At 47.6% G+C, this 20,393-nt stretch overlaps 3 protein-coding genes across 3 annotated transcripts; 1 reads left to right on the top strand and 2 right to left on the bottom strand.

The window, feature by feature from the left end:
• Positions 1 to 1,242: 1,242 nt before the first annotated feature.
• On the bottom strand, positions 1,243 to 7,088 carry LOC123060398 (nudix hydrolase 11). The gene is made up of 4 exons (XM_044483097.1): positions 6,629 to 7,088; positions 6,399 to 6,541; positions 1,784 to 1,903; positions 1,243 to 1,679 (listed from the first exon to the last, which is right to left on the bottom strand). The coding sequence occupies exons 1-4, from the start codon at positions 7,056 to 7,058 to the stop codon at positions 1,470 to 1,472; spliced, it is 903 nt and encodes a 300-aa protein (XP_044339032.1). The 5' UTR covers positions 7,059 to 7,088; the 3' UTR covers positions 1,243 to 1,469.
• Positions 7,089 to 13,966: 6,878 nt separating this feature from the next.
• Positions 13,967 to 15,549, top strand: LOC123060396 (uncharacterized). The gene has a single exon (XM_044483095.1). The coding sequence runs from the start codon at positions 14,190 to 14,192 to the stop codon at positions 15,222 to 15,224; it is 1,035 nt and encodes a 344-aa protein (XP_044339030.1). The 5' UTR covers positions 13,967 to 14,189; the 3' UTR covers positions 15,225 to 15,549.
• A 2,239-nt stretch (positions 15,550 to 17,788) lies between these two features.
• Positions 17,789 to 19,117, bottom strand: LOC123060397 (protodermal factor 1). The gene is made up of 3 exons (XM_044483096.1): positions 18,864 to 19,117; positions 18,359 to 18,605; positions 17,789 to 18,277 (listed from the first exon to the last, which is right to left on the bottom strand). The coding sequence occupies exons 1-3, from the start codon at positions 18,961 to 18,963 to the stop codon at positions 17,956 to 17,958; spliced, it is 669 nt and encodes a 222-aa protein (XP_044339031.1). The 5' UTR covers positions 18,964 to 19,117; the 3' UTR covers positions 17,789 to 17,955.
• Positions 19,118 to 20,393: the final 1,276 nt, after the last annotated feature.

Raw genomic sequence — 20,393 nt, 5'->3', positions numbered from 1 at the left:
AAATAGCAACAACAAGTGCCAATAGCACCCATGTGCAGCCATGCACATTTGGCAGCATCCTAAAATGGTCCTACTACATACACGTATAACAATCAACACAAACCCTAGCTTGAACATGTATGTTAGCAACATGAACAACAACATGAACATGATCCTAGCTTGAACATGAACATGCCATTGCATGAACACACATCCTAACAAGATCCCTACAATGAACACAGAACCTAGCAAAGCACACTACCATTGGGATTCTAGCATGAACACAGATCCTAGGACACACTAGCAGTAGCAGAAGAAAATTATCCTAGGACACACACTATACGAAACAAGAACATATTGGTCCGATTGGATTCGATTGGGATCACATCGTCCAATCGGATCTACTCCAATCCCATCTAATCATATCGAATCCACTAACTACTAGCACATGCCTAAGAATTAAACCCCTAATCTACATCTACGAGCAAGCATTGAGGGAGTTTGACTCACCGGAGCACGTGAAGTCGTAGCGAACCGAGGCCGGGGTGAAAACCCCGGTGGGAAGGAGAGAGGTGGCGGAGCAGAGGAGGAGCCGACCCTGGCGATGGCTTGCGGCATCGGCCCCGTGCTCATCGCCACGCCGGAGGTCGAGGAGGACGGCCTGCCGACAGGAGAAAACCCTTGGACGGGGGTCAAGAAAACCCCCCTGCCCAATGGGGCCCCGGAATCCGCGACGCAGGAACGGCCGACACCGCATTGGCCGGCAACAGATGGGGGACGACGCTCGCAGCACCGACGCCAGGTCTCGCTCTGAGTTCTAGAGCCCGGCCAGTCAGCGCTCCTGGATGCTGGCGATGCGCTGGTCGACAGGGGTCAGAGGGCGGCGCGGCGGTGGGCAAGGCAGAGCCATCGGAAGAGAGGAGAGGGAGGGGCGGTGAATGAGAGAGGGAGCGATGGGAACAGTGCGACTGAACGGTGACAGAAGAGTGGGGGGCGAGTTATGAGACGCCCCCTCCGTCTCCCGCGCTGCCCGAGGCATGCAACTGCCTCGCACGTGTGACCGCGCCCAGTCAGGCTCGCAAGAAACTGCCGATTCGGCAGTTTCCGCCGGGCCAGGCTGCGGGCTGCTTTAAGGTCCGTGCGGGCCACAAACCGCATGCAGCCCAGGCAACCAAACAGGCCGCGCACATCCCGCGCGGGCCTGGTTGGGCTGCATGCGGGCAACCAAACACGCCCTACATTCTTTGGCAGCGCACAAGGAGCTTCACATTCCACAGAGCGTTCATTGTCTTGACTCTGAACTCAAAAGAGGATCTCACAAAATGTTCCAGGATACTACTTCCTGGGCTATACATGCAATGCAAATTACATCTCTACAGATATACATTAACTGTTTAGTTTTAGACTTCTGATAACCTCTTGTACCAGTAAATGGGGTGTAAAAATTGCTACAATTACATATCAATATTGCTGCCCGAGTTTTCAGCCCATCAGTGCTTGCTGGTGGGAATAGTTTCTGGTCTATTCGGAAGTTCAGAGAATGATGGCTGTCTCTGTAGAACGACTGATGCAGCACGGGTCAGAATGTGTGCGGTTAAGCCCCAAATGACATATTTTTTGCCCTCTGCCTCGTAGTCAAAGAACTGGACCGGAATAGTCTTCCCCATCCAGTCCCTTTGTCTTGTTGTCCGGTTATCATCCTAGAGATTTTGATAGATGTGAGAATTAACTGATGCAAATATCCAACTGTATTTGACAACATAAGAAGCTGAGCAAAGGGAAAATAAAGAAATCACGGTTGCACCTTCAGAAACATCTCCAGAGGGGCGTCAAAGATGTCTTGCACTTCAGCTTTATTCAAGACAGGATTGAATAGAGCTCTATCCGAAAGAATGCCAATTACAGGAGTAACATCAAGGCCATTCTGCAAAACGAAGACTACAGCATGAGCCCTGGCTGGTCTGCGGTTCTATTGAATGAGTGCAAAAGCATGTGCTCATTTCTTCAAATTATGCATTAGATTAAAAGTAATTGGATGGACCTATGCATACTCGTGCATTTAACTGATCAATATGAGTATCTATTTTTAAGAAACCAGCATTATTAGTACAGGAAAGGGCATAGTTATGAGAAAATTGGAGATGGCCAACAGCTAAAGCAGTTCTAAACTTCTCATGAAATGATTATGCAGCATGCGCTTTGGATGAACAATGTCACTACAACAGATTTGCAATACATGCACCGGAAGATACTGAAACGGTGGGAAAAGCAATTTATTAACAAGCAGATTACTGTTTATCTCTTTGACTCTTTCTTCAGGTCATGTCCCTTAATACACCAAATCGAGCATTCACACATGCACGCCATACTGCTTTCTAACATACAAAAGACAGATGCTGCTATAGACAAAATAAGAACACCGCATGCTGTCTGTCAGTGACTCATTCACCAATTTAGATAAAGTATTAAATATACAGAAGTTAAGAGTAAAAATCCTAATCTTAGGAATTTCTAAGATGAATATCCATCCCACTAATTACATCCAACAAGCAATCCTGTCTTTAAAGCTCTGTCAGAAGTGATATACTAAATCCATCCAACTAACCATTCAATATGATAAATACGGATAATATTTAGATGGTGGCCAAAATGTACCCTCCCAGCTATTTGACCAACAACAACAACAACAACAACAACAACAAAGCCTTTAGTCCCAAACAAGTTGGGGTAGGCTAGAGGTGAAACCCATAAGATCTCGCAACCAACTCATGGCTCTGGCACATGGATAGCAAGCTTCCACGCACCCCTGTCCATAGCTAGCTCTTTGGTGATACTCCAATCCTTCAGGTCTCTCTTAACGGACTCCTCCCATGTCAAATTCGGTCTACCCCGCCCTCTCTTGACATTCTCTGCACGCTTTAGCCGTCCGCTATGCACTGGAGCTTCTGGAGGCCTACACTGAATATGCCCAAACCATCTCAGACGATGTTGGACAAGCTTTTCCTCAATTGGTGCTACCCCAACCCTATCTCGCATATCATCATTCCGGACTCGATCCTTCCTCGTGTGGCCACACATCCATCTCAACATACGCATCTCCGCCACACCTAACTATTGAACATGTCGCCTTTTAGTCGGCCAACACTCCGTGCCATACAACATTACGGGTCGAACCGCCGTCCTGTAGAACTTGCCTTTTAGCTTTTGTGGCACTCTCTTGTCACAGAGAATGCCAGAAGCTTGGCGCCACTTCATCCATCCGGCTTTGATTCGATGGTTCACATCTTCATCAATACCCCCATCCTCCTGCAACATTGACCCCAAATACCGAAAGGTGTCCTTCCGAGGTACCACCTGGCCATCAAGGCTAACCTCCTCCTCACACCTAATAGTACTGAAACCACACATCATGTACTCGGTTTTAGTTCTACTAAGCCTAAACCCTTTCGGTTCCAAGGTTTGTCTCCATAACTCTAACTTCCTATTTACCCCCGTCCGACTATCGTCAACTAGCACCACATCATCCGCAAAGAGCATACACCATGGGATATCTCCTTGTATATCCCTTGTGACCTCATCCATCACCAATGCAAAAAGATAAGGGCTCAAAGCTGACCCCTGATGCAGTCCTATCTTAATCGGGAAGTCATCGGTGTCGACATCACTTGTTCGAACACTTGTCACAACATTATCGTACATGTCCTTGATGAGGGTAATGTACTTTGCTGGGACTTTGTGTTTCTCCAAGGCCCACCACATGACATTCCGTGGTATCTTATCATAGGCCTTCTCCAAGTTAATGAACACCATATGCAAGTCCTTTTTTTGCTCCCTATATCTCTCCATAAGTTGTCGTACCAAGAAAATGGCTTCCATGGTCGACCTCCCAGGCATGAAACCAAACTGATTTTTGGTCACGCTTGTCATTCTTCTTAAGCGGTGCTCAATGACTCTCTCCCATAGCTTCATTGTATGGCTCATCAGCTTAATTCCACGGTAATTAGTACAACTCTGAACATCCCCCTTGTTCTTGAAGATTGGTATTAATATACTCCGTCTCCATTCTTCTGGCATCTTGTTTGCCCGAAAAATGAGGTTGAAAAGCTTGGTTAGCCATACTATCGCTATGTCCCCGAAACCTTTCCACACCTCAATGGGGATACAATCAGGGCCCATCGCCTTGCCTCCTTTCATCCTTTTTAAAGCCTCCTTCACCTCAGACTCCTGGATTCGCCGCACAAAACGCATGCTGGTCTCATCAAAGGAGTCGTCCAGTTCAATGGTAGAACTCTCATTCTCCCCATTGAACAGCTTGTCGAAGTACTCCTGCCATCTATGCTTAATCTCCTCGTCCTTCACCAAGAGTTGGCCTGCTCCGTCCTTGATGCATTTGACTTGGCCAATGTCCCTCGTCTTCCTCTCTCGGATCTTGGCCATCTTATAGATGTCCCTTTCCCCTTCCTTCGTGCCTAACCGTTGGTAGAGGTCCTCATATGCCCGACCCCTTGCTTCACCAACAGCTCGCTTTGCGGCCTTCTTCGCCATCTTGTACTTCTCTATGTTGTCTGCACTCCTATCCAGGTATAGGCGTCTGAAGCAATCTTTCTTCTCTTTAATCGCCTTCTGGACGTCATCATTCCACCACCAGGTATCCTTATCTTCGCTTCTCCTTCCCATGGACACTCCAAACTCCTCCGAGGCCACCTTACAAATGCAAGTCGCCATCTTCATCCACACATTGTCCGCATCCCCTCCTTCCTCCCAAGGGCCCTCCTTAATGACCCTCTCCTTGAACACCTGAGCTACCTCCCCCTTGAGCTTCCACCACTTCGTTCTAGCGACTTTGGCACGCTTATCCCGCTGGACACGAATCCGAAAGCGGAAGTCAGCAACCACCAGCTTATGCTGGGGTACAACACTCTCTCCAGGTATCACCTTACAGTCTAGGCACGCACGCCTATCTTCTCTTCTCAAGAGGATGAAATCAATCTGGCTAGAGTGTTGGCCACTACTAAAAGTCACCAGATGTGATTCTCTCTTTCTAAAGAGGGTGTTAGCTACAATCATGTTGTAGGCTAGAGCAAAGCTTAAGACATCTTCTCCTTCTTGATTCCTGATGCCATAGCCAAAGCCCCCATGCGCCCCTTCAAAATCTGTGTTAGATGTACCCACGTGGCCATTGAGGTCTCCTCCTATGAAGAGCTTCTCACCAATCGGTACACTCCTAACCATGTCTTCCAGGCCTTCCCAGAACTCCCTCTTGGTGTTCTCATTGTGGCCTACTTGCGGGGCATACGCGCTAATAACATTGAGAACCAAGTCCTCAACTACCAGCTTGACCAGGATAATCCGGTCCCCACGTCTCTTGACGTCTACCACTCCATACTTGAGGCTCTTGTTGATCAAGATGCCTACGCCATTTCTGTTTGCAGCCGTCCCCGTGTACCACAGCTTGAAGCCGGTATCCTCCACCTCCTTCGCCTTCTGTCCTCTCCATTTGGTTTCTTGGATGCAAAGGATATCAACACCTCTCCTCACCGCTGCATCAACTAGCTCCCGGAGCCGCCCTGTCAGAGACCCTACGTTCCAGCTACCTAAGCGAATCCTCCTAGGCTCGGCTAGCTTCCTTACCCTTCGCACTCGTCGAGTCAAATGCGAAGACCCTTGCTCATTTTTCACTACACCCGGGCGCCGATGTAGCGCGCCACTAAGGATGCGACGACCCGATCCTCGCTCACTTGCCACCGTATCCGGATCAAGATACGGCGCGCCACTTGGGGGGTGACGGCCCGGCCCTTGCCCATTTTCCACCACACCCGGGTTCCGATGTGGCGCGTCGCTGAGAGGGTTACGCCCCAACGAAAATCTTTTGGGTTTCATCTCCATAAGAGTGGCTGAGTTTTTACGTTGGCTCGCCAAGCCTATCACAACCCTCCTCCTTTACCCGGGCTTGGGACCGGCTATGTTGAGACAACATAGGCAGAGTTCCTCCCAGCTATTTGACCATGACCAAGAAATTGATCTTTGTTTGGATGGGTCCCAAATTTTTGGCAGGTCAATGCCTCTTTGCTCACACTAAGTCATTTTCCTTGCCTACCTTTGACTAATTCATCGGCAAGCTAAACCTTAACCAACATTTTAACTAGCCAAATATTTGGTACGGCAAGCTTTGGGCTCAAACCAAATATACCATAAAAGAATAACACGAACAAAAGATTCAGATAAGTCTGCATTGCTCATCTGAACTTAATTTACTCTAGAACGACTAAGTGACTTCCTAGTATCGAAAATAGCTTCATCTCTGACTTCGACTATTGTGTGATCAAAGCATATGCAAACCTAGAGAATTCATAGGTAAAAGCCAACAGTAAGTGCGTAGAATTACAATTCCATATCATACCAGCACAAGATTTATTTACCTTGGACAAGAAGGGCTCAAGAACTGTCACAACAGATACAAGCGCCGGGTCCAGCCCAATCTCCTCCTCTGCCTCCCGCAGAGCCGTGGCCTTAACATCCACATCCCCCTGATCCACCTTGCCTCCCGGCAACGACACCTCCCCTATAATATATTTTTGTTAAGAAATTAACTTAGTCTAGTGCCGGAATCGAGCGATACGGATCCCAAGAAGGTTCCGCCTTGGGCTACCTGAATGGGACGAGAGGGTGGAGGCGCGTTTGGTGAGGAGGACGCGGGGGTCCCCGCGTGTGTCCTCGAAGATGCAGACCAGCACGGCGGCGAAGGCCTTGGATGCGGCCGCGCGGGCTGGGCCGGAGGCGGCGGCGGCGGGGGCGCCCACCGAGGAGAGCTCGCCGGAGGGGGAGGACGAGGAAGAGGCGAGGAGGTGGCGTGTGAGGTGGGCGAGCCGTCGGGACGGCGATGCGGAGGGGGCGGCCATGGCGATGTGACTGGGGGCGAATAGGCGGGAGAGCAGAGGCCTCATGACACCGGCGGAGCGGTGATATCGTGGTGCCGGCGGCAATGCCGAGTGCGTGGGGTTTGGACTTTGGAGGCGTCGCTGTCGATGGTGCCCGAAGATTTGCGCTTCGCACCTACCGATGACCGGGCTCGTCGACATCGCGTGATCCGCGTGAGGAATAAGAGCAACTCCAACGAGCCGACCCAGACAGACTCGATTTTGTCCGTTTTTTTGTTTATTTGTATCGCTCATCCGCGCGTCCGCGTCCGCTTTTTAATTAGGTCAGTCAGTGAGCCCAACGACAAACGGACGCATTTTGTGCATGTCCGTCCTAGCATTTTGTCGAACACATAGCAGGCAGCGACGCCGGTGCACGTCAGGACGAGCTGCGAGGAGACGCACGAGCGAGGCGGCGTGGCAGGGGCGCGAGACGAGGCAAGGCGAGCGCGGCTCAGCGAGCACGGCAAGCATGGCGGTTCGGCGTGGTGTCCATGGCGGCTCGGCAGGACGGGGCATAGTAGCCGGAAACGGGGAACGGTGGGCCGTCCCTCGATCCGGATTCATCGACCCAGAATCAGATTCGGGAACGAGGGTCGATTCGGTAAGATTCGATGCGGATTCAGCGTTTCCGCAGCCGGATCGTCGATTCAGGTTCGGCGACTCGACAGTCTTGGTTCTTAAATCGATCGAGTAAGCAAAAGGTCAGCCATATCAATCAGGAACTCCTCGTTTTACTCTCTGCCCCGTTCTTTTCCACTCCCCTAAATAACTCCTCGTTCTGCTCTCCAATTACTTCAAGGCTGCTAATAAATTTTCCATTGGGAAGGAAATGATTTATTTTAGTCTTCATGGATCGACGGGAGATGACCAACTAGTAAAGATTCACGTTCCTCGTTCCATGGTACCGTACCGGATTCATAGTACCGGAATTGATTGGATCACGTTTCCGCTTTAGAAAAATCGTTCTAGAGATGTATACCCCCGTTGTACCCTATTTTTTCTAGCCTCCGACTCTCATCCCCCGTTCCCGTTCCTCGTTCCCATCGTACCGGAAACATGGCAACTATGGGACGAGGGCGACACGCATGGCAGGTGGATGAAGCGATCATAGCGCGACCGGGCGTGCGAGCTCCACCGATCCAACACGCGAGCGGCGAGGCGGCCGGGCGCGTGAGCTAGCCAGCTACCACGCGGCCACCGGCCGGCTAGCACGCGCGCTAGCTAGCTAGCTAGCATGCGGCGGGCAGCTAGCTAGCAAGCACACACACGCGCAGCTAGCTAGCTAGCAAGGGCGCGGCCATGGCGAGCGTCTAGAGAGCGGCGCGCGGCGCGGCCTAGCGAGGGCGAGCGACGCGGCGCATCGAGAGCGAGCGACACGACGAGGGCGAGCGGCGAGCGGCGCGGCGGAGCGAGAGCGAGCGACGCGGCGAAGGCGAGCGGCGAACGGCGCGTCAGAGCGAGAGCGAGCGACGCGGCGAAGGCGAGCGGCGAGCGGGGCGGAGCAGGGACGGTCAAGCTCAGCTGCGAGCGGGGTGGAGTGCGCATCGAGCGTGGGGTGGGCCAGCTAATAAAAATACATAGAGAGAGGGATGGGTGGGTGACAAGCGGGCCAGGCCCGGATGCAGACGGACGAGAGGGACAGAGAAAGCGCTCGCTTTGTGTCCGTCCACGACCTAAATGGGACTCAAATTTGAGACGGAAATTGGTCCGCGCGGACACAAAGCGGACACAAAATATAAATGGGTCGCTATGTTGGGTCATCGTTTTTGTCCGCGGCAACTCAAACGGACGCAGCCGGACGAAATAGGTGGCCCCTTTGGAGTTGCTCTAACGGCATGCCTTTTGTGCTGTCAATACGTGACTAGCTAGGTGAGCTGACCGAAATGTGTTGACCAAGGGAAGTGAGGGTAGGACAGAGGTTATGTTATGGCTAGGGCTACGTTCTTTGCGATGAAATCAGTTTTTGGGATTCAAGCTCTAAATTTGACACTGCTTGGCGTTTGTATTTTCTGAATTTATTTTAGATTTTTTTTGACGACATTTGTTCTATGGGAGGAAATGTTCTGGTTGATTATAAGACGCATGTGATGACTTTATTAATCCAACAGACACTTTCAGAGATACCTATAGTGCTAGTGCACCTTTATAGCCACCCAGTTACGTTGTGACGTTCGATATACCCAAAACATTCTACGGTATCCGGGAGTTGCACAATCTCATGGTCTAAGTAAATGATATTTGATATTAGAAAAGCTCTAGCAAATGAACTACACGGTCTTGTGCTATGTTTAGGATTGAGTCTTGTCCATCACATCATTCTCCTAATGATGTAATCCTGTTATCAACGACATCCAATGTTCATGGTCAGGAAACCATAACCATCTATCGATCAACGAGCTAGTCAACCAGAGGCTTACTAGGGACATGTTGTGGTCTATGTATTCACACATGTATTACAGTTTCTGGTTAATACAATTATAGCATGAACAATAGACAATTATCATGAATAAGGAATATAATAATAACCATTTTATTATTGCCTCTAGGGCATATTTTCAACAGCAACCATGACATCTTCTTTTGTGTTGTTCTATGGCTTGATCCGGTTTCTCAACCCTTTGTGCTTGTGGTGATGGATTGCAAACCTGTTTTGTGTGAGGTGATACTCCAGCCGATGCTGCTTCAATGACTTTTAGATCTTGTCTCAAGGGGAAAATTCACATCCGACAAGCCCCACCGAATGAGCGTTGACAAGCAAAGAGAAACTGTCATTGAAACTCGTCGTTTCTTCTTGTAGATTTTATGCTGCCTTCTATCTCTAAATCTTTACTCCTACTGGAGCAGTTGGTAGTCTCGCTTCCAGGTTTTTTCGTCCTACCTCCCATGTTTTTTTTTGGTACCTCGTCCCACCTCATACTGAGCCGCCACGAACCAAAAAAACCGCGTATCGAAGCCCCCACCCACCCTCACGCATTCCAGGGCCTAACCTCCGATCGCACCCAAGACAATCCGGTGAAAAAAACCCTACGAAAATTAACCAGCGAAAAAAAACCTAATGGAAGAGTTGGTAGTCTGGTACGGTTTATTTTCAACACTTTCCTAATGACAAAAGATCACGAATCTAACTTTCCTACCTTAGCCAAATCAACGAATCTTTCTCATTAATGCAATTTATTTTAGGAAACAAATAATAGATTCTTTCCTACCTTAGCCAAATCAATGGATCTCTCCCATTAATGAATTTGCTTTAGCAAACAAATATTAGATTATTTCCTATCTTAGCCAAATCAATGAATCTCTCTCATTAATGCAATTTGCTTTAGGAAACAAATAATAGATTATTTCCTACCTTAGCCAAATCAACGGATCTCTCCCATTAGTGCAATTTGCTTTAGCAAACAAATAATAAATTCTTTCCTACCTTACCCAAATCAATGGATCTCTTCCATTAATGCAATTTGCTTTAGGAAACAAATAATAGATTCTTTCCTACCTTAGCCAAATCAACGGATCTCTCTCATTAATGCAATTGCTTTAGGAAACAAATAATAGATTTTCAGGAAATAAATAATCTCTAATCTATAATTTCTATCTCTAATCTCTATCTCTAATCTCTAATCTCTAATTCTCTAATACTAATTATTATTAATAATAATAAATAATTAATATAATACCTAAAAGAAACGCAATGTTCTGTTTCCCGTCTTACGTCGTCGAACCCTTCGTCGAGCCTTCCTCCCGTGCGTTGTTGGTTTTCCCTGTGTATGTTTCACCCCAAACGTGATTTGTTCTTCTTAATTACGTGGTCCCACCCCCATGCGATCCGGCGAAAGAACCAGCAAAAACATCATACCCACGCACGCAAGCAATGAAAAATCCACGCAAGCCGTGTCTCCTCCTCCCTGTTCAAACCCTAGCCGCCCCTTCCCAGTTGACACCGCAAGCGAGTAGCGCGTAGCACAGGCACCAGTGCGGCCCTTCCGTGGCCCCCCTTGACCTCGCAATGAAACAGCTCATCGGCATCGACGACGAGCCGGTGCGTCCGGTGTTGATTCCTGTGGATGGGTCAAGCAGGACAGAGGGCGGTGGATCCGGGACATAGCCATGAAGTCTGCTTCGATGCGCGCCCAGTATTTGTCTCAAGTGCATGGGTCGATCCTGGACGGCGGGCGATGGATTAAGGACGTACATAGCAGCTTTCACCTACGAAAACAGCCGACTACTCAACCTCCTCTCGGCGGTGGCAGCGGCCAGGTCTGGTTAGCTACCATTTATCTTTAATACATGCCATGAAAGGCGATCAAGAGGAGCAATCATAAGCAGTGAGGTGTTCCAGGGCTACGAGCGCCAGTACTGCGACTCTGCGTCTGCGAGGTCTTCGCCAAGATCGCCACCCTCTCTTCCCGTGCCTATTTCTATTCGCTGTTGTTGGTTTCGTCTTACATGATGAGATCTAAGCAGACAAGATGAAGCATAGTCTCTCTGAGATCCAGTCCGACGTGCAGGATGCTGAATCGCTGGTAAATACTAGATTGTGTTTTATGATTTGATCATCCATTCCGCTGCCTAACATACTGCCTTTGGGACATTTGGCAGGTGGAGGCTTCATTTTGGATGTAGGTGAATGTGTGATTTCTGGAAGTTTGTGAAGAGAAGAAAAGATTGCCATGTGGCCAGAAGTTTGTGAAGTAGAATTAATAACCTTCTGGTTATTGATCAATATATATATCTTGGATGTCCCATAGCAACGCAAGGGCATTCAGATATCCTTGAAAAATAAGAACTGTCAAACCGCTTAAGAACTTGCCAGGTCAAGCCTCTCCCTCCGCTGTTTGGCACTGCCTACCCCCTCTCCCCCGAATACCACGATAGGGAAGATCCGGTCCATCGGGAGAGACCGATGCTGTCGACCATTGATGTCGCATGGGAGATCTGCGACAGTGGAAACATGCTCCCCTTCGCGCCAACGGCCCCTTGAGGTCACTGACACGGTTGACCCAGCGATTCGCCGCTGCCATCCCGAGCTACTTTGCCAACGTCGTGGGTGTGGGCTACTGGCCTTCCAGGTACTCGACCACCGGGCTTATCGAATTGGGCCGCCACGGTGCTGCTGGCCACCGCCGGTCTCACTATAGAAGCATCATGTGTCGTCGGCCATGCCAGCATCGCCGCCTACATTGCCCAAATCAGTTACCCGTACGGTCCATGCATACCCGGAGATGTTGGTGTGTTCACACTTCTCATGGATCTTTGTATTAGCCTGATAGTGTTGGGATCTCGAAATTTTGATGTAGGTGAAGAAGGGATTCCTATCTCGAAATTCTGCTGTAGGTGAAGCGCCTCCTGTAGGCCATGGAGATGACCAGGGATGCATTGGGAGGCGGGCGACGTAAAGTGCTGGAAAGGAGTATTGTATTATGTATGGTCCTCCTTCGCTTTTTGGAAGGTTGTATAGTCGTTTTGATACATAAGATATAATTTCAGTTTCTACATACATATTGGTTTGAAATGTTTTCATTTTTTATCATTTCAATGAATAATGCAATCTGGATTTGTTTTATCATGCCAATTTGAGGCATTCTATATGGGCTGGTTGGAGGAATATTTTTTTTGACGCACTATGTGTGAACATGTTGAAGGGGCATGACCATCAACAAGCTTGTGGCAGAAGTTTGAATGTGAGTAGCTCCTATCTTTTGTGTACTTATTTTCAGTCTATCAATCAAAGGGTAGAATGATTACATGTGCAGTTATTTTGGTGTGAGCTTTGACAAGGGATGCCGATTGTTATGTTGAAGAGGCTAAAATCTTCCTCGATAAGTGATGTGCATTATGCATCTGATAAAAAAAAGGCTTTAGGGAGTTGATTGTGCCCATAAGAGGTGGTCCTGATATTAGGCTTGCTATAACATGTCATATTTAACACGTAATGTTCTTTACCAACCAAATGTTCACGTTTTGGATCATAAAGAATGATGACCAAAGAGCTCCAAGAACTCGGTTCTGAAACTTTTGGTTAGTTTGAGTAATGAAATGTGACCCTACTGGAAGTTCTACCTCATTTCAGTTCTTCTCTTTTCCATTTAATTATCTATTTCATTCCAAGCTAACTGTCTTACATACCTATATCTTTCAATGCAAGACTACACGAGGACTATGGTCTATGGGATATCAAGCTCCTTCAAATAATCTGCACCAGTTCTTCTAGAGAATAATGTGTATGCATGGTCTACAATGGAGTTTACAAGATAGATTCACTTACTCAAAGATTCAGCCTAACATTTTCCATAAGGATTATGATTATGTATGTTATACCAACTCTCAGTAATCTCTACTACTAATGTCTTAGTTGGTAGTCTCGCCTCACTCCACCTCATCCCACCACTCTTATCTTTCGCCCACCTTTGACATCATCACATCACAGCATTGGGCTGGCCCATTAACGTGTATGTGAACACAATCCTCCCATCACCTGCCCTCCTCGCGATAGTCCTGACGTCCTCGCGCTTCCGTCCTCTTCTCCCTGATCTCCTCTACCAGCGTGCCTTCCTTGCGATCCTCCTGACGTGTCCTCGCGTCGCCGTTCTCTTCTCCCCAAACTCCTCTACCAGGGGGACTCCTCTATGACCCAGGTGGAGCAAACATTGTACGCGGGTCTTTTTGGCTTTCACCGGTTCGTTCTCTACCCCTCCTCCATGACTCCCTCGTCATCGATTTTTTTTCGACGTCTAAATGCAATCCCTCCGTGGGGAAGTATGGTGTGAAGGAGAGAGGCCGCGATGGCGAAGGTGAGGTGGGCGTCATCCCGTTTTAAAGGAAAGGGCTCCAGCGAGAAATGTCTCACTACTGTGAAAACCGAGCGGAAGGGGAGGGCCCGACAGGAAAACATAAGGGTGTGTCATGGGGTGGTGTTTTTATGTTGCTACACTAGATCGCGGGAACCTGCCGTCGACTTTGAGGTTGGTGTACGAGAGAGAAATACGTTTCAATATCAATAACTTGTCTGATTCATTTATATACAGTATAGCCCGTAGCAACGCACGGGCGTTTTACTAGTATAAAACTAAGATACGTCATTGGTCGTACTCTTAAAAAAAAACTCGTCGTTCCGGGCAACTTTCCAAATGGGCCTCCTCTACACCCAACCCAACAGACGTTTCTTCCTCCCAGCGTTGTTCAGAGTTTCGTTCCCCTTTTTCGAGAGCAAGTCAACTCAGTCACTTTCTCCACTAACGCGAAGCCCCAAACCGTCTCAAATCTCCATTAGCGCGAAGGTCAACCGCGCGCAGGATGGACAGCCCCCTCCCGCAGCCGCGCAGGCGCAGGCCCGTCGTCCTGATCGCCTCCTGCGCGCTGATCCTCCTCGCCACCGCCCTCCTCCTCCCGCGCGCTCCCGCCGTCCCGCCGCTGACCCCGGCCGTCCGCCTCGACCCGCGGGTCGCGCGCAGGAGCGGCAACGAGGTGCTGTGGCAGCTGCCGCCGGGCCCGCCGCGCGCCGCCGTGTTCGTCGCCCCCGGGTGCACCATCCGCGCCACCGACTTCTTCGACGCCTCCCCCGGCTGCCCGCGCTGCGCGGGGCTCCCCGAGGAGCGCCGGTTCACGCGCGAGGCGCTCCGCCGAGGCTACGCCGTCCTCGCCGTGTCCAGCCGCGCCGAGTGCTGGTCCCTCGACGCCGCCTCCGCCTCTGGCGACGGCAGCGAGCTCGCCGCCGTCGGTTCCGTCATCGAATGGTGGGTCAAGGAGCAGCACCCCGAGCTCGGCGGCCTCCCGCTCGTCGGCATCGGCGCGTCGTCGGGCGGGTACTTCGTCTCCGCGCTGGCGGCGAGGGTCAGGTTCAGCAGCGTCGCCATCGTGATTGCCGAGGGCGTGTTTGCCGCCATGGAGGAAATCCCGCCCGGCTACCCGCCGGCGCTGTTCGTGCACATGCCCAGGGATGCCGACAGGGCGCAGATGGTGGCGGCAAGCATAGACAAGCTCAAGTCAAAGCACGTTGATGTGCGGGAGATCCAGTGCGACGCCTTTGCCGTGAGTGCCGAGTTCTTGGCGGCGAGGATCCCGGGGTTGACTCCCACCGTCGCCGATGGCCTTGTGGACGTGCTTCGCCACAAGTCCTTCTTGGATGAGAAGGGGTTTCTGAAGAACGATGGGAGGAGCACACCGTGGAAGGAGGCGGCGGAGGAAGCCAAGATCCTGCCGGAGGGGTTCCGGCTGGAGAGGCATGTCACGGAGGAGTTGAATATTGCATATGCATACCATGAATTTACCAGCCTGGAGAATGAAGAGATCTTCAAATGGTTCGATTCCCATATGGATCACAAGATTTGAGGGCACATCATTTGTAGATGGCCAACTTGATGTCGGATTCATGGAGTGTTGCTGGTTTTGAGAGGATGCACCGTTATGATTCATGGGAGGTGGAAAGAAAGCACAATATTCTGTAAGGTTTATCCTCAAAGCTTGTAGTTTAACATAGACACTTATGGAATATGGTTTCTCATAGCGTCATGTTTTCCTTTGCCATTGTGGTTACTGCCTTATTGGTGTCACAAGCAAATGGGTGAACTGCCCTCATTGTTGTTACTGTTGTAACTCGTCCAACAGAAATATGTTAATGCTGTAGAAAACGATAGCACAACTTTTGATAAATTTATCCTCTCTGAGCAAGTCCTTTTTTGTGCAGCCACATTTTTCCGACTCCACTTGGATATCTTGTCATAGTGTTAGGTTCTGACTAACTGACAGTATATCTCTTTTGTGTTGAGTAGGATAACATTTTCTTTTGTAAGAATATAACTAAAACAGAAGCCATGCTTAGTCAGTAGGGATGCAGGTGGACGTCCCTGCCGTTTTGGTGTCTGTCCGCGCCGGACCAAGATGTATGTACTAATCTCTGTTGCTGTAATAGTTGTGCTAATGCTGAAATGATTAACGCGGACCTATTAGTCAGTCACTAGAAAAATTGATAGTCAATTTTGTTACAACTATTTGGTGTTCAAAGTAGTGCATCCGGAGAAATGATCATTGCAGCTTTTTTTATATCTATAGTTATTACTCTGTTACTTGCAGTGTTATCCTGTATGTAAGTCGATATTATCAATTCATTGATAAACAATCAGTCAGCAGTTGAGCACCGACATCTGCAAAAAAATGTTTGAAATCACTTATCAGTAGCTATTACTAAATTCGTCCATTTAACTGGACATTCAGATATTATTAATTACCTCTCATCCAACCCTACCTTGATCCAAGTAATGATCTTTTTTTCTTCCAGAAGCTCTTGATTTTGTTCCCAATTCATTTTTACACACCTTTTATCATATTTATTGTTACATATTTTTCCTTATGTATCTTGCAAAATAAAATAAAAGATATTTTTCCTTATGCACGATTCCATGTGTACTGTGATGGGGATAGAGGATGTGGATTGAGCTATTCGAGAGCAATTCCTCTTAGGTAGTCTTTGCCCCTACAGTTGTTATAAGTGCTTGCATTGAAAGGTGCTTCGGTGAAAGAAGAGAAACTGATCATCCATCTTTTTAACACGAGGGCTACTCTTTTGCAGGGAAATCCGCTTTGTAACACTGAAAATGTGTCAATTAGAAAAATATCCCAGTGTGAGGATGATTAGTGATGCAATGGAGTTTTTTTGTTAGCATTCATATTCATTTTAGTGTTTGCTAGCAATTTCGACAGATGCAGATTAACTTCTTTTCCCATTAAAACGGCCAATGATACTGTCGAGTTACTGACATAGTACATGTTCTATGTCTAGCGTCAACAGGTTAAATCCTGTGAAGAAAAATAAGCAGGGCTGAAGTTTTTCCTCCAGGAGGTAATTTTATCAGAAATAGTAGTTCTCAACTGTGATTAACATGATGTTGCTGATTCGACAATATTCTTACTTGATTATGCTTGGCATTCAACAATTCTGAATCAGACATGATGCATATAGCACATAGCACATCCAATGCAGAACTAGAGCTTATAAGTCATAATTAATGAAAAAACACCAAAATGCTGACTGACTTCAAGTGAGGTTTGAATAAATTTTCTTCTAGAGTAAATTAACACTTTAGCTTTCATTTCACATCCAGATTGACTCTTTTGGAGAAGTACTGAAGGGAAAGCTTCAACTCATCTTGGAAGTTTTTGGGTTTATGTGGTATCAAACACCAATCCCTTGTTTTATGTGAACATTGTGAAGTTTTGTTGTACCGACTAGTTGTTTGATGAGTTATCCAAATTTCTGAATGATTACACTTGTTTCTCTGACCATTGGCAACATGTGCTTTCGTCATAGGATTTTTGGGGTTCAACAGTAAGATTAAAAGGTTGAACTATGAAATATAGGATATCAGGGGAAAAGATGGTTTTGTTACAGGATTTTCTGGGATTCAAGAACAAGGTTCATAGGTCCTTTAGCTATGCAATCGAAGAATAACTAACTTTGTGGCATTTGCTAGACTGCTTTGTCAATTTGCCAAACCTTTGCTAGGCAAGTTTGGCCATTCCATTGCAGTTTTGTTATGCCATAGTTTCTTGCTATGTAGCACACCTGTCGTAGACCCAATGTTTTGCAAAACTTGCCTATGGTGTGGCGAACAGTTTGTTAGCAACATGAAGTGTCTGCTTGCCACACTTTGCCACAAGGCCACAAGTAGGTGTGGTGATATTTAGAGTATACAACCAAACTGCTCTAAACAGCTGACATTTATAAACTTCTTATGTTGTAAACTGAGTAGCACTAGTCTGGTGTTTGATTTATTATTGCTCTTTTGTAGTGTTCGAAGTACATAGTTTTTTCTATGTGTTACTAATCCAGCATAATGGAGCTGGATTAGTAACACATAGAAAAAACTATGTACTAATCCAGCATAATAACATTGATATCAAGCAATGGAAACGGATGGATTTATTGCACTCAAAATGTCATAGATAGTGATATTACATGATAAAACAACAAAAATACAAGAAATATATCAAGCCACAAGATAGCATCAATCAAGAAAAATGCGTGGGAGGAAGAAATTTAGCCAAGAAACACCAATGACTAAAATTAGTAGTGGAATTCATTTGCCTTCTTGAAGACCCCAGCTTGGGCAGAAGCAGCACCATCAGAGGTCACGGCCACGACGATGCAGTCCTTCACCTGCTGGGTGGTAAATGGGAACTTCTTGTTCACAATGGAGTTGAGGTATGCAGCTGCCCCCTCACGTATCAGGGCGCCAATACCATCAGTTCTAGTGTTTGAGAGTGCATCATGCATATTTCCTAGCTTCTTGCCACCTATCATACTGCATGCAGCACCAAATGTCTTGCCGATGTTGCCAAGGGACCCAATAGCTGCAACTATAGCATCTGGGTGATTCTTCCAGTAGCTGCAAGCAAAAGAAAACCATTTAAGAACCGTTGCTTTGTGATGTTTGATACTTCTGATATCTACTAATTCTAGCTCTTACTCGCAGGATCCAATGAACCCATGCTTCTTTGGACTTGCAGGGACATCATGGGAAGGTGTACTTGGGGTGCTCGGTGTAGTGCCGTAAGATGGCGTCGGTGTAGTGCCGTAAGATGGCGTCGGTGTAGTGCCGTAAGTTGGCGTCGGTGTAGTGCCGTAAGATGGCGTCGGTGTAGTGCCGTAAGTTGGTGTCGGTGTCGGATTGTAGCCTCCTCCTGACCCATGCGTGGGAGTTGGTGAGCCCCCATCTGGTAAGGTATACAGAATTGCAGTGAAATCTAGATAGCATGAAGTTGCTTTGCATTGTTCTCAGTCCTTATTGCCTAGAAACGATGCTGTTTATGTTCAGCACGAATTCATTTCATATTTGCATTAGCTAGGTAGATGCAGTATGCAGTGATCTGCTTATCCACGGATCGCTGTAATAGATGCAGTGCAGTGCAGTGCTACTCTATGAAGTACTAATAAATACAGTGCTACACAGAAGGGATGGGGTTAAAACATACAGTGGGTCTTCTGCTCATGCAACTCTCCCAGGCTCCTGCACGAGCTCAGTGAAACAAGCCCCACCAAGACGGCACTGATCAGAAGAACCTTGCCACCCATCTTGCTCTCAGTGTGTGCAGGCAAGACAGAATAAGCAACTGAACTGAAGTGGTGGAGATGCTTGAGTTGATGAACTGAAAGGTCTCTGGATGCCTATATATACACGAGAGTGGCACTCTACAGTTGCGTTGATTCCATTGCATTTGCATGCATGGACCTGTGCGTGTTCATCACACTGTTAGTAGTTGGCTATCAATTAATGGCTTCGATTCGTCCAGCTAGCCAGGCATGACGGTGATTTGCTCGCCCTCTCGACCAAGCTCCCACTGTGAGTATTGTAGAGCCTGTGTTAACCCAATTCTTCATCTGAATTTCTGGCTAGCTGCCTCATATTGTTGGTAGATGGTTGGGAACACTGGAGCTTTGAGTAAGGATGTCGCATTGATAGCCTCACTGTGTTTTGGACAGGCTTCTTTCCGCACGGAATGGAATACTCTCCGGTCCCGAAGATTTAATTGTGATCGGCGCTTGCCAACTACTCGGTGTACTTAAACTATGCATCGAGCTGGATTTGATGCTCCGACTCCAGAATTGAATTTGGGAAATCCAATGGAAACATGGTGGGGTATGGTTTCTTGCTTCTACTGGAATCTGGAGGCCCTGGATGATCCCAACCCATTTTACTCTTGCATTTGTTTGTGTTACTGAAGCTGTCTTTTGGTCCAACTGGAATGTGGTGTGTAGGATTCGGTCTGCTTTTGCTACAAGTCAAACACCTGTGAGTGTCGTGCATTTCATCTTTAGATATTTGAAAAAGTAAGTTTTGCTTATTAGCACAGATTTGTGCTTCAAATGTTTCTGTTCCTTCTGATTCGCTTCTACCTTCATCAATGAAACGCTGTCTTTTCTTCAAAAAAAGTCTAGTGTTGTGGACTTGTGGTGCCTGTAACTTTTTGTTGGTCTGTATTACTTACAGTAGAATACTCCACATAAAAAAGTGATAATATTGCAGCTGTCATTCATCAACATCACACATGTTATCAAGATTTCTGTTCGCAATGGACTGTATCTAACTTCAGTTGGAATTACAGTTTAGGAGCCAATAATAGAAGAATGATCCAGGAGCACTGTGGCTCATCTACTTGCACAATGGGCGCGATTGGCCCTGAGCACGGAGACTCCATGTGACCTCTCGTGCATTTGCCGGGCAAAGAGGTTTGGAGCGCCTTGAAGTACCCAGGAATCTCGTTCCATGGCTGCCATTTTCAAAGGGTACAGTTACTTTGATCAATGTTGCGGGCCCTTGAATTTTTTTCTAAAAAAACACAGTATAGACTTAGGCGCTCATATATACGCGCATACACTTATTCGTATGAACACACACACAGACACTACCTCCATGGGCACCTTCGAGAGACTGAGCCAACATATCATCTTGAGATTGACGAAGTCATCAGAGTCGTCTCGTAGTCGACGAAACGTCTCCTCCC

This window comes from Triticum aestivum, chromosome 3A, assembly GCF_018294505.1.
Source record: "Triticum aestivum cultivar Chinese Spring chromosome 3A, IWGSC CS RefSeq v2.1, whole genome shotgun sequence".
NCBI classification, from domain to species: Eukaryota; Viridiplantae; Streptophyta; class Magnoliopsida; order Poales; family Poaceae; genus Triticum; species Triticum aestivum.
This window is presented reverse-complemented; position numbering and strand designations above follow the sequence as displayed.

Bases quoted from the DNA above. Each gene is read 5' to 3' on its own strand.
- LOC123060398 (XM_044483097.1), bottom strand. From the start codon at position 7,058: ATGTCGACGAGCCCGGTCATCGGTAGGTGCGAAGCGCAAATCTTCGGG. The intron at 1,904-6,398 runs GTAAATAAATCT...TTCGTTTTGCAG, and splicing joins TTGAGCCCTTCTTGTCCAAG to AATGGCCTTGATGTTACTCC. The intron at 1,680-1,783 runs GTGCAACCGTGA...CAAAATCTCTAG, and splicing joins CTCTGGAGATGTTTCTGAAG to GATGATAACCGGACAACAAG.
- LOC123060396 (XM_044483095.1), top strand. From the start codon at position 14,190: ATGGACAGCCCCCTCCCGCAGCCGCGCAGGCGCAGGCCCGTCGTCCTG.
- LOC123060397 (XM_044483096.1), bottom strand. From the start codon at position 18,963: ATGGGTGGCAAGGTTCTTCTGATCAGTGCCGTCTTGGTGGGGCTTGTT. The intron at 18,606-18,863 runs GTATGTTTTAAC...ATACCTTACCAG, and splicing joins GCATGAGCAGAAGACCCACT to ATGGGGGCTCACCAACTCCC. The intron at 18,278-18,358 runs GTAAGAGCTAGA...TTTTGCTTGCAG, and splicing joins GGGTTCATTGGATCCTGCGA to CTACTGGAAGAATCACCCAG.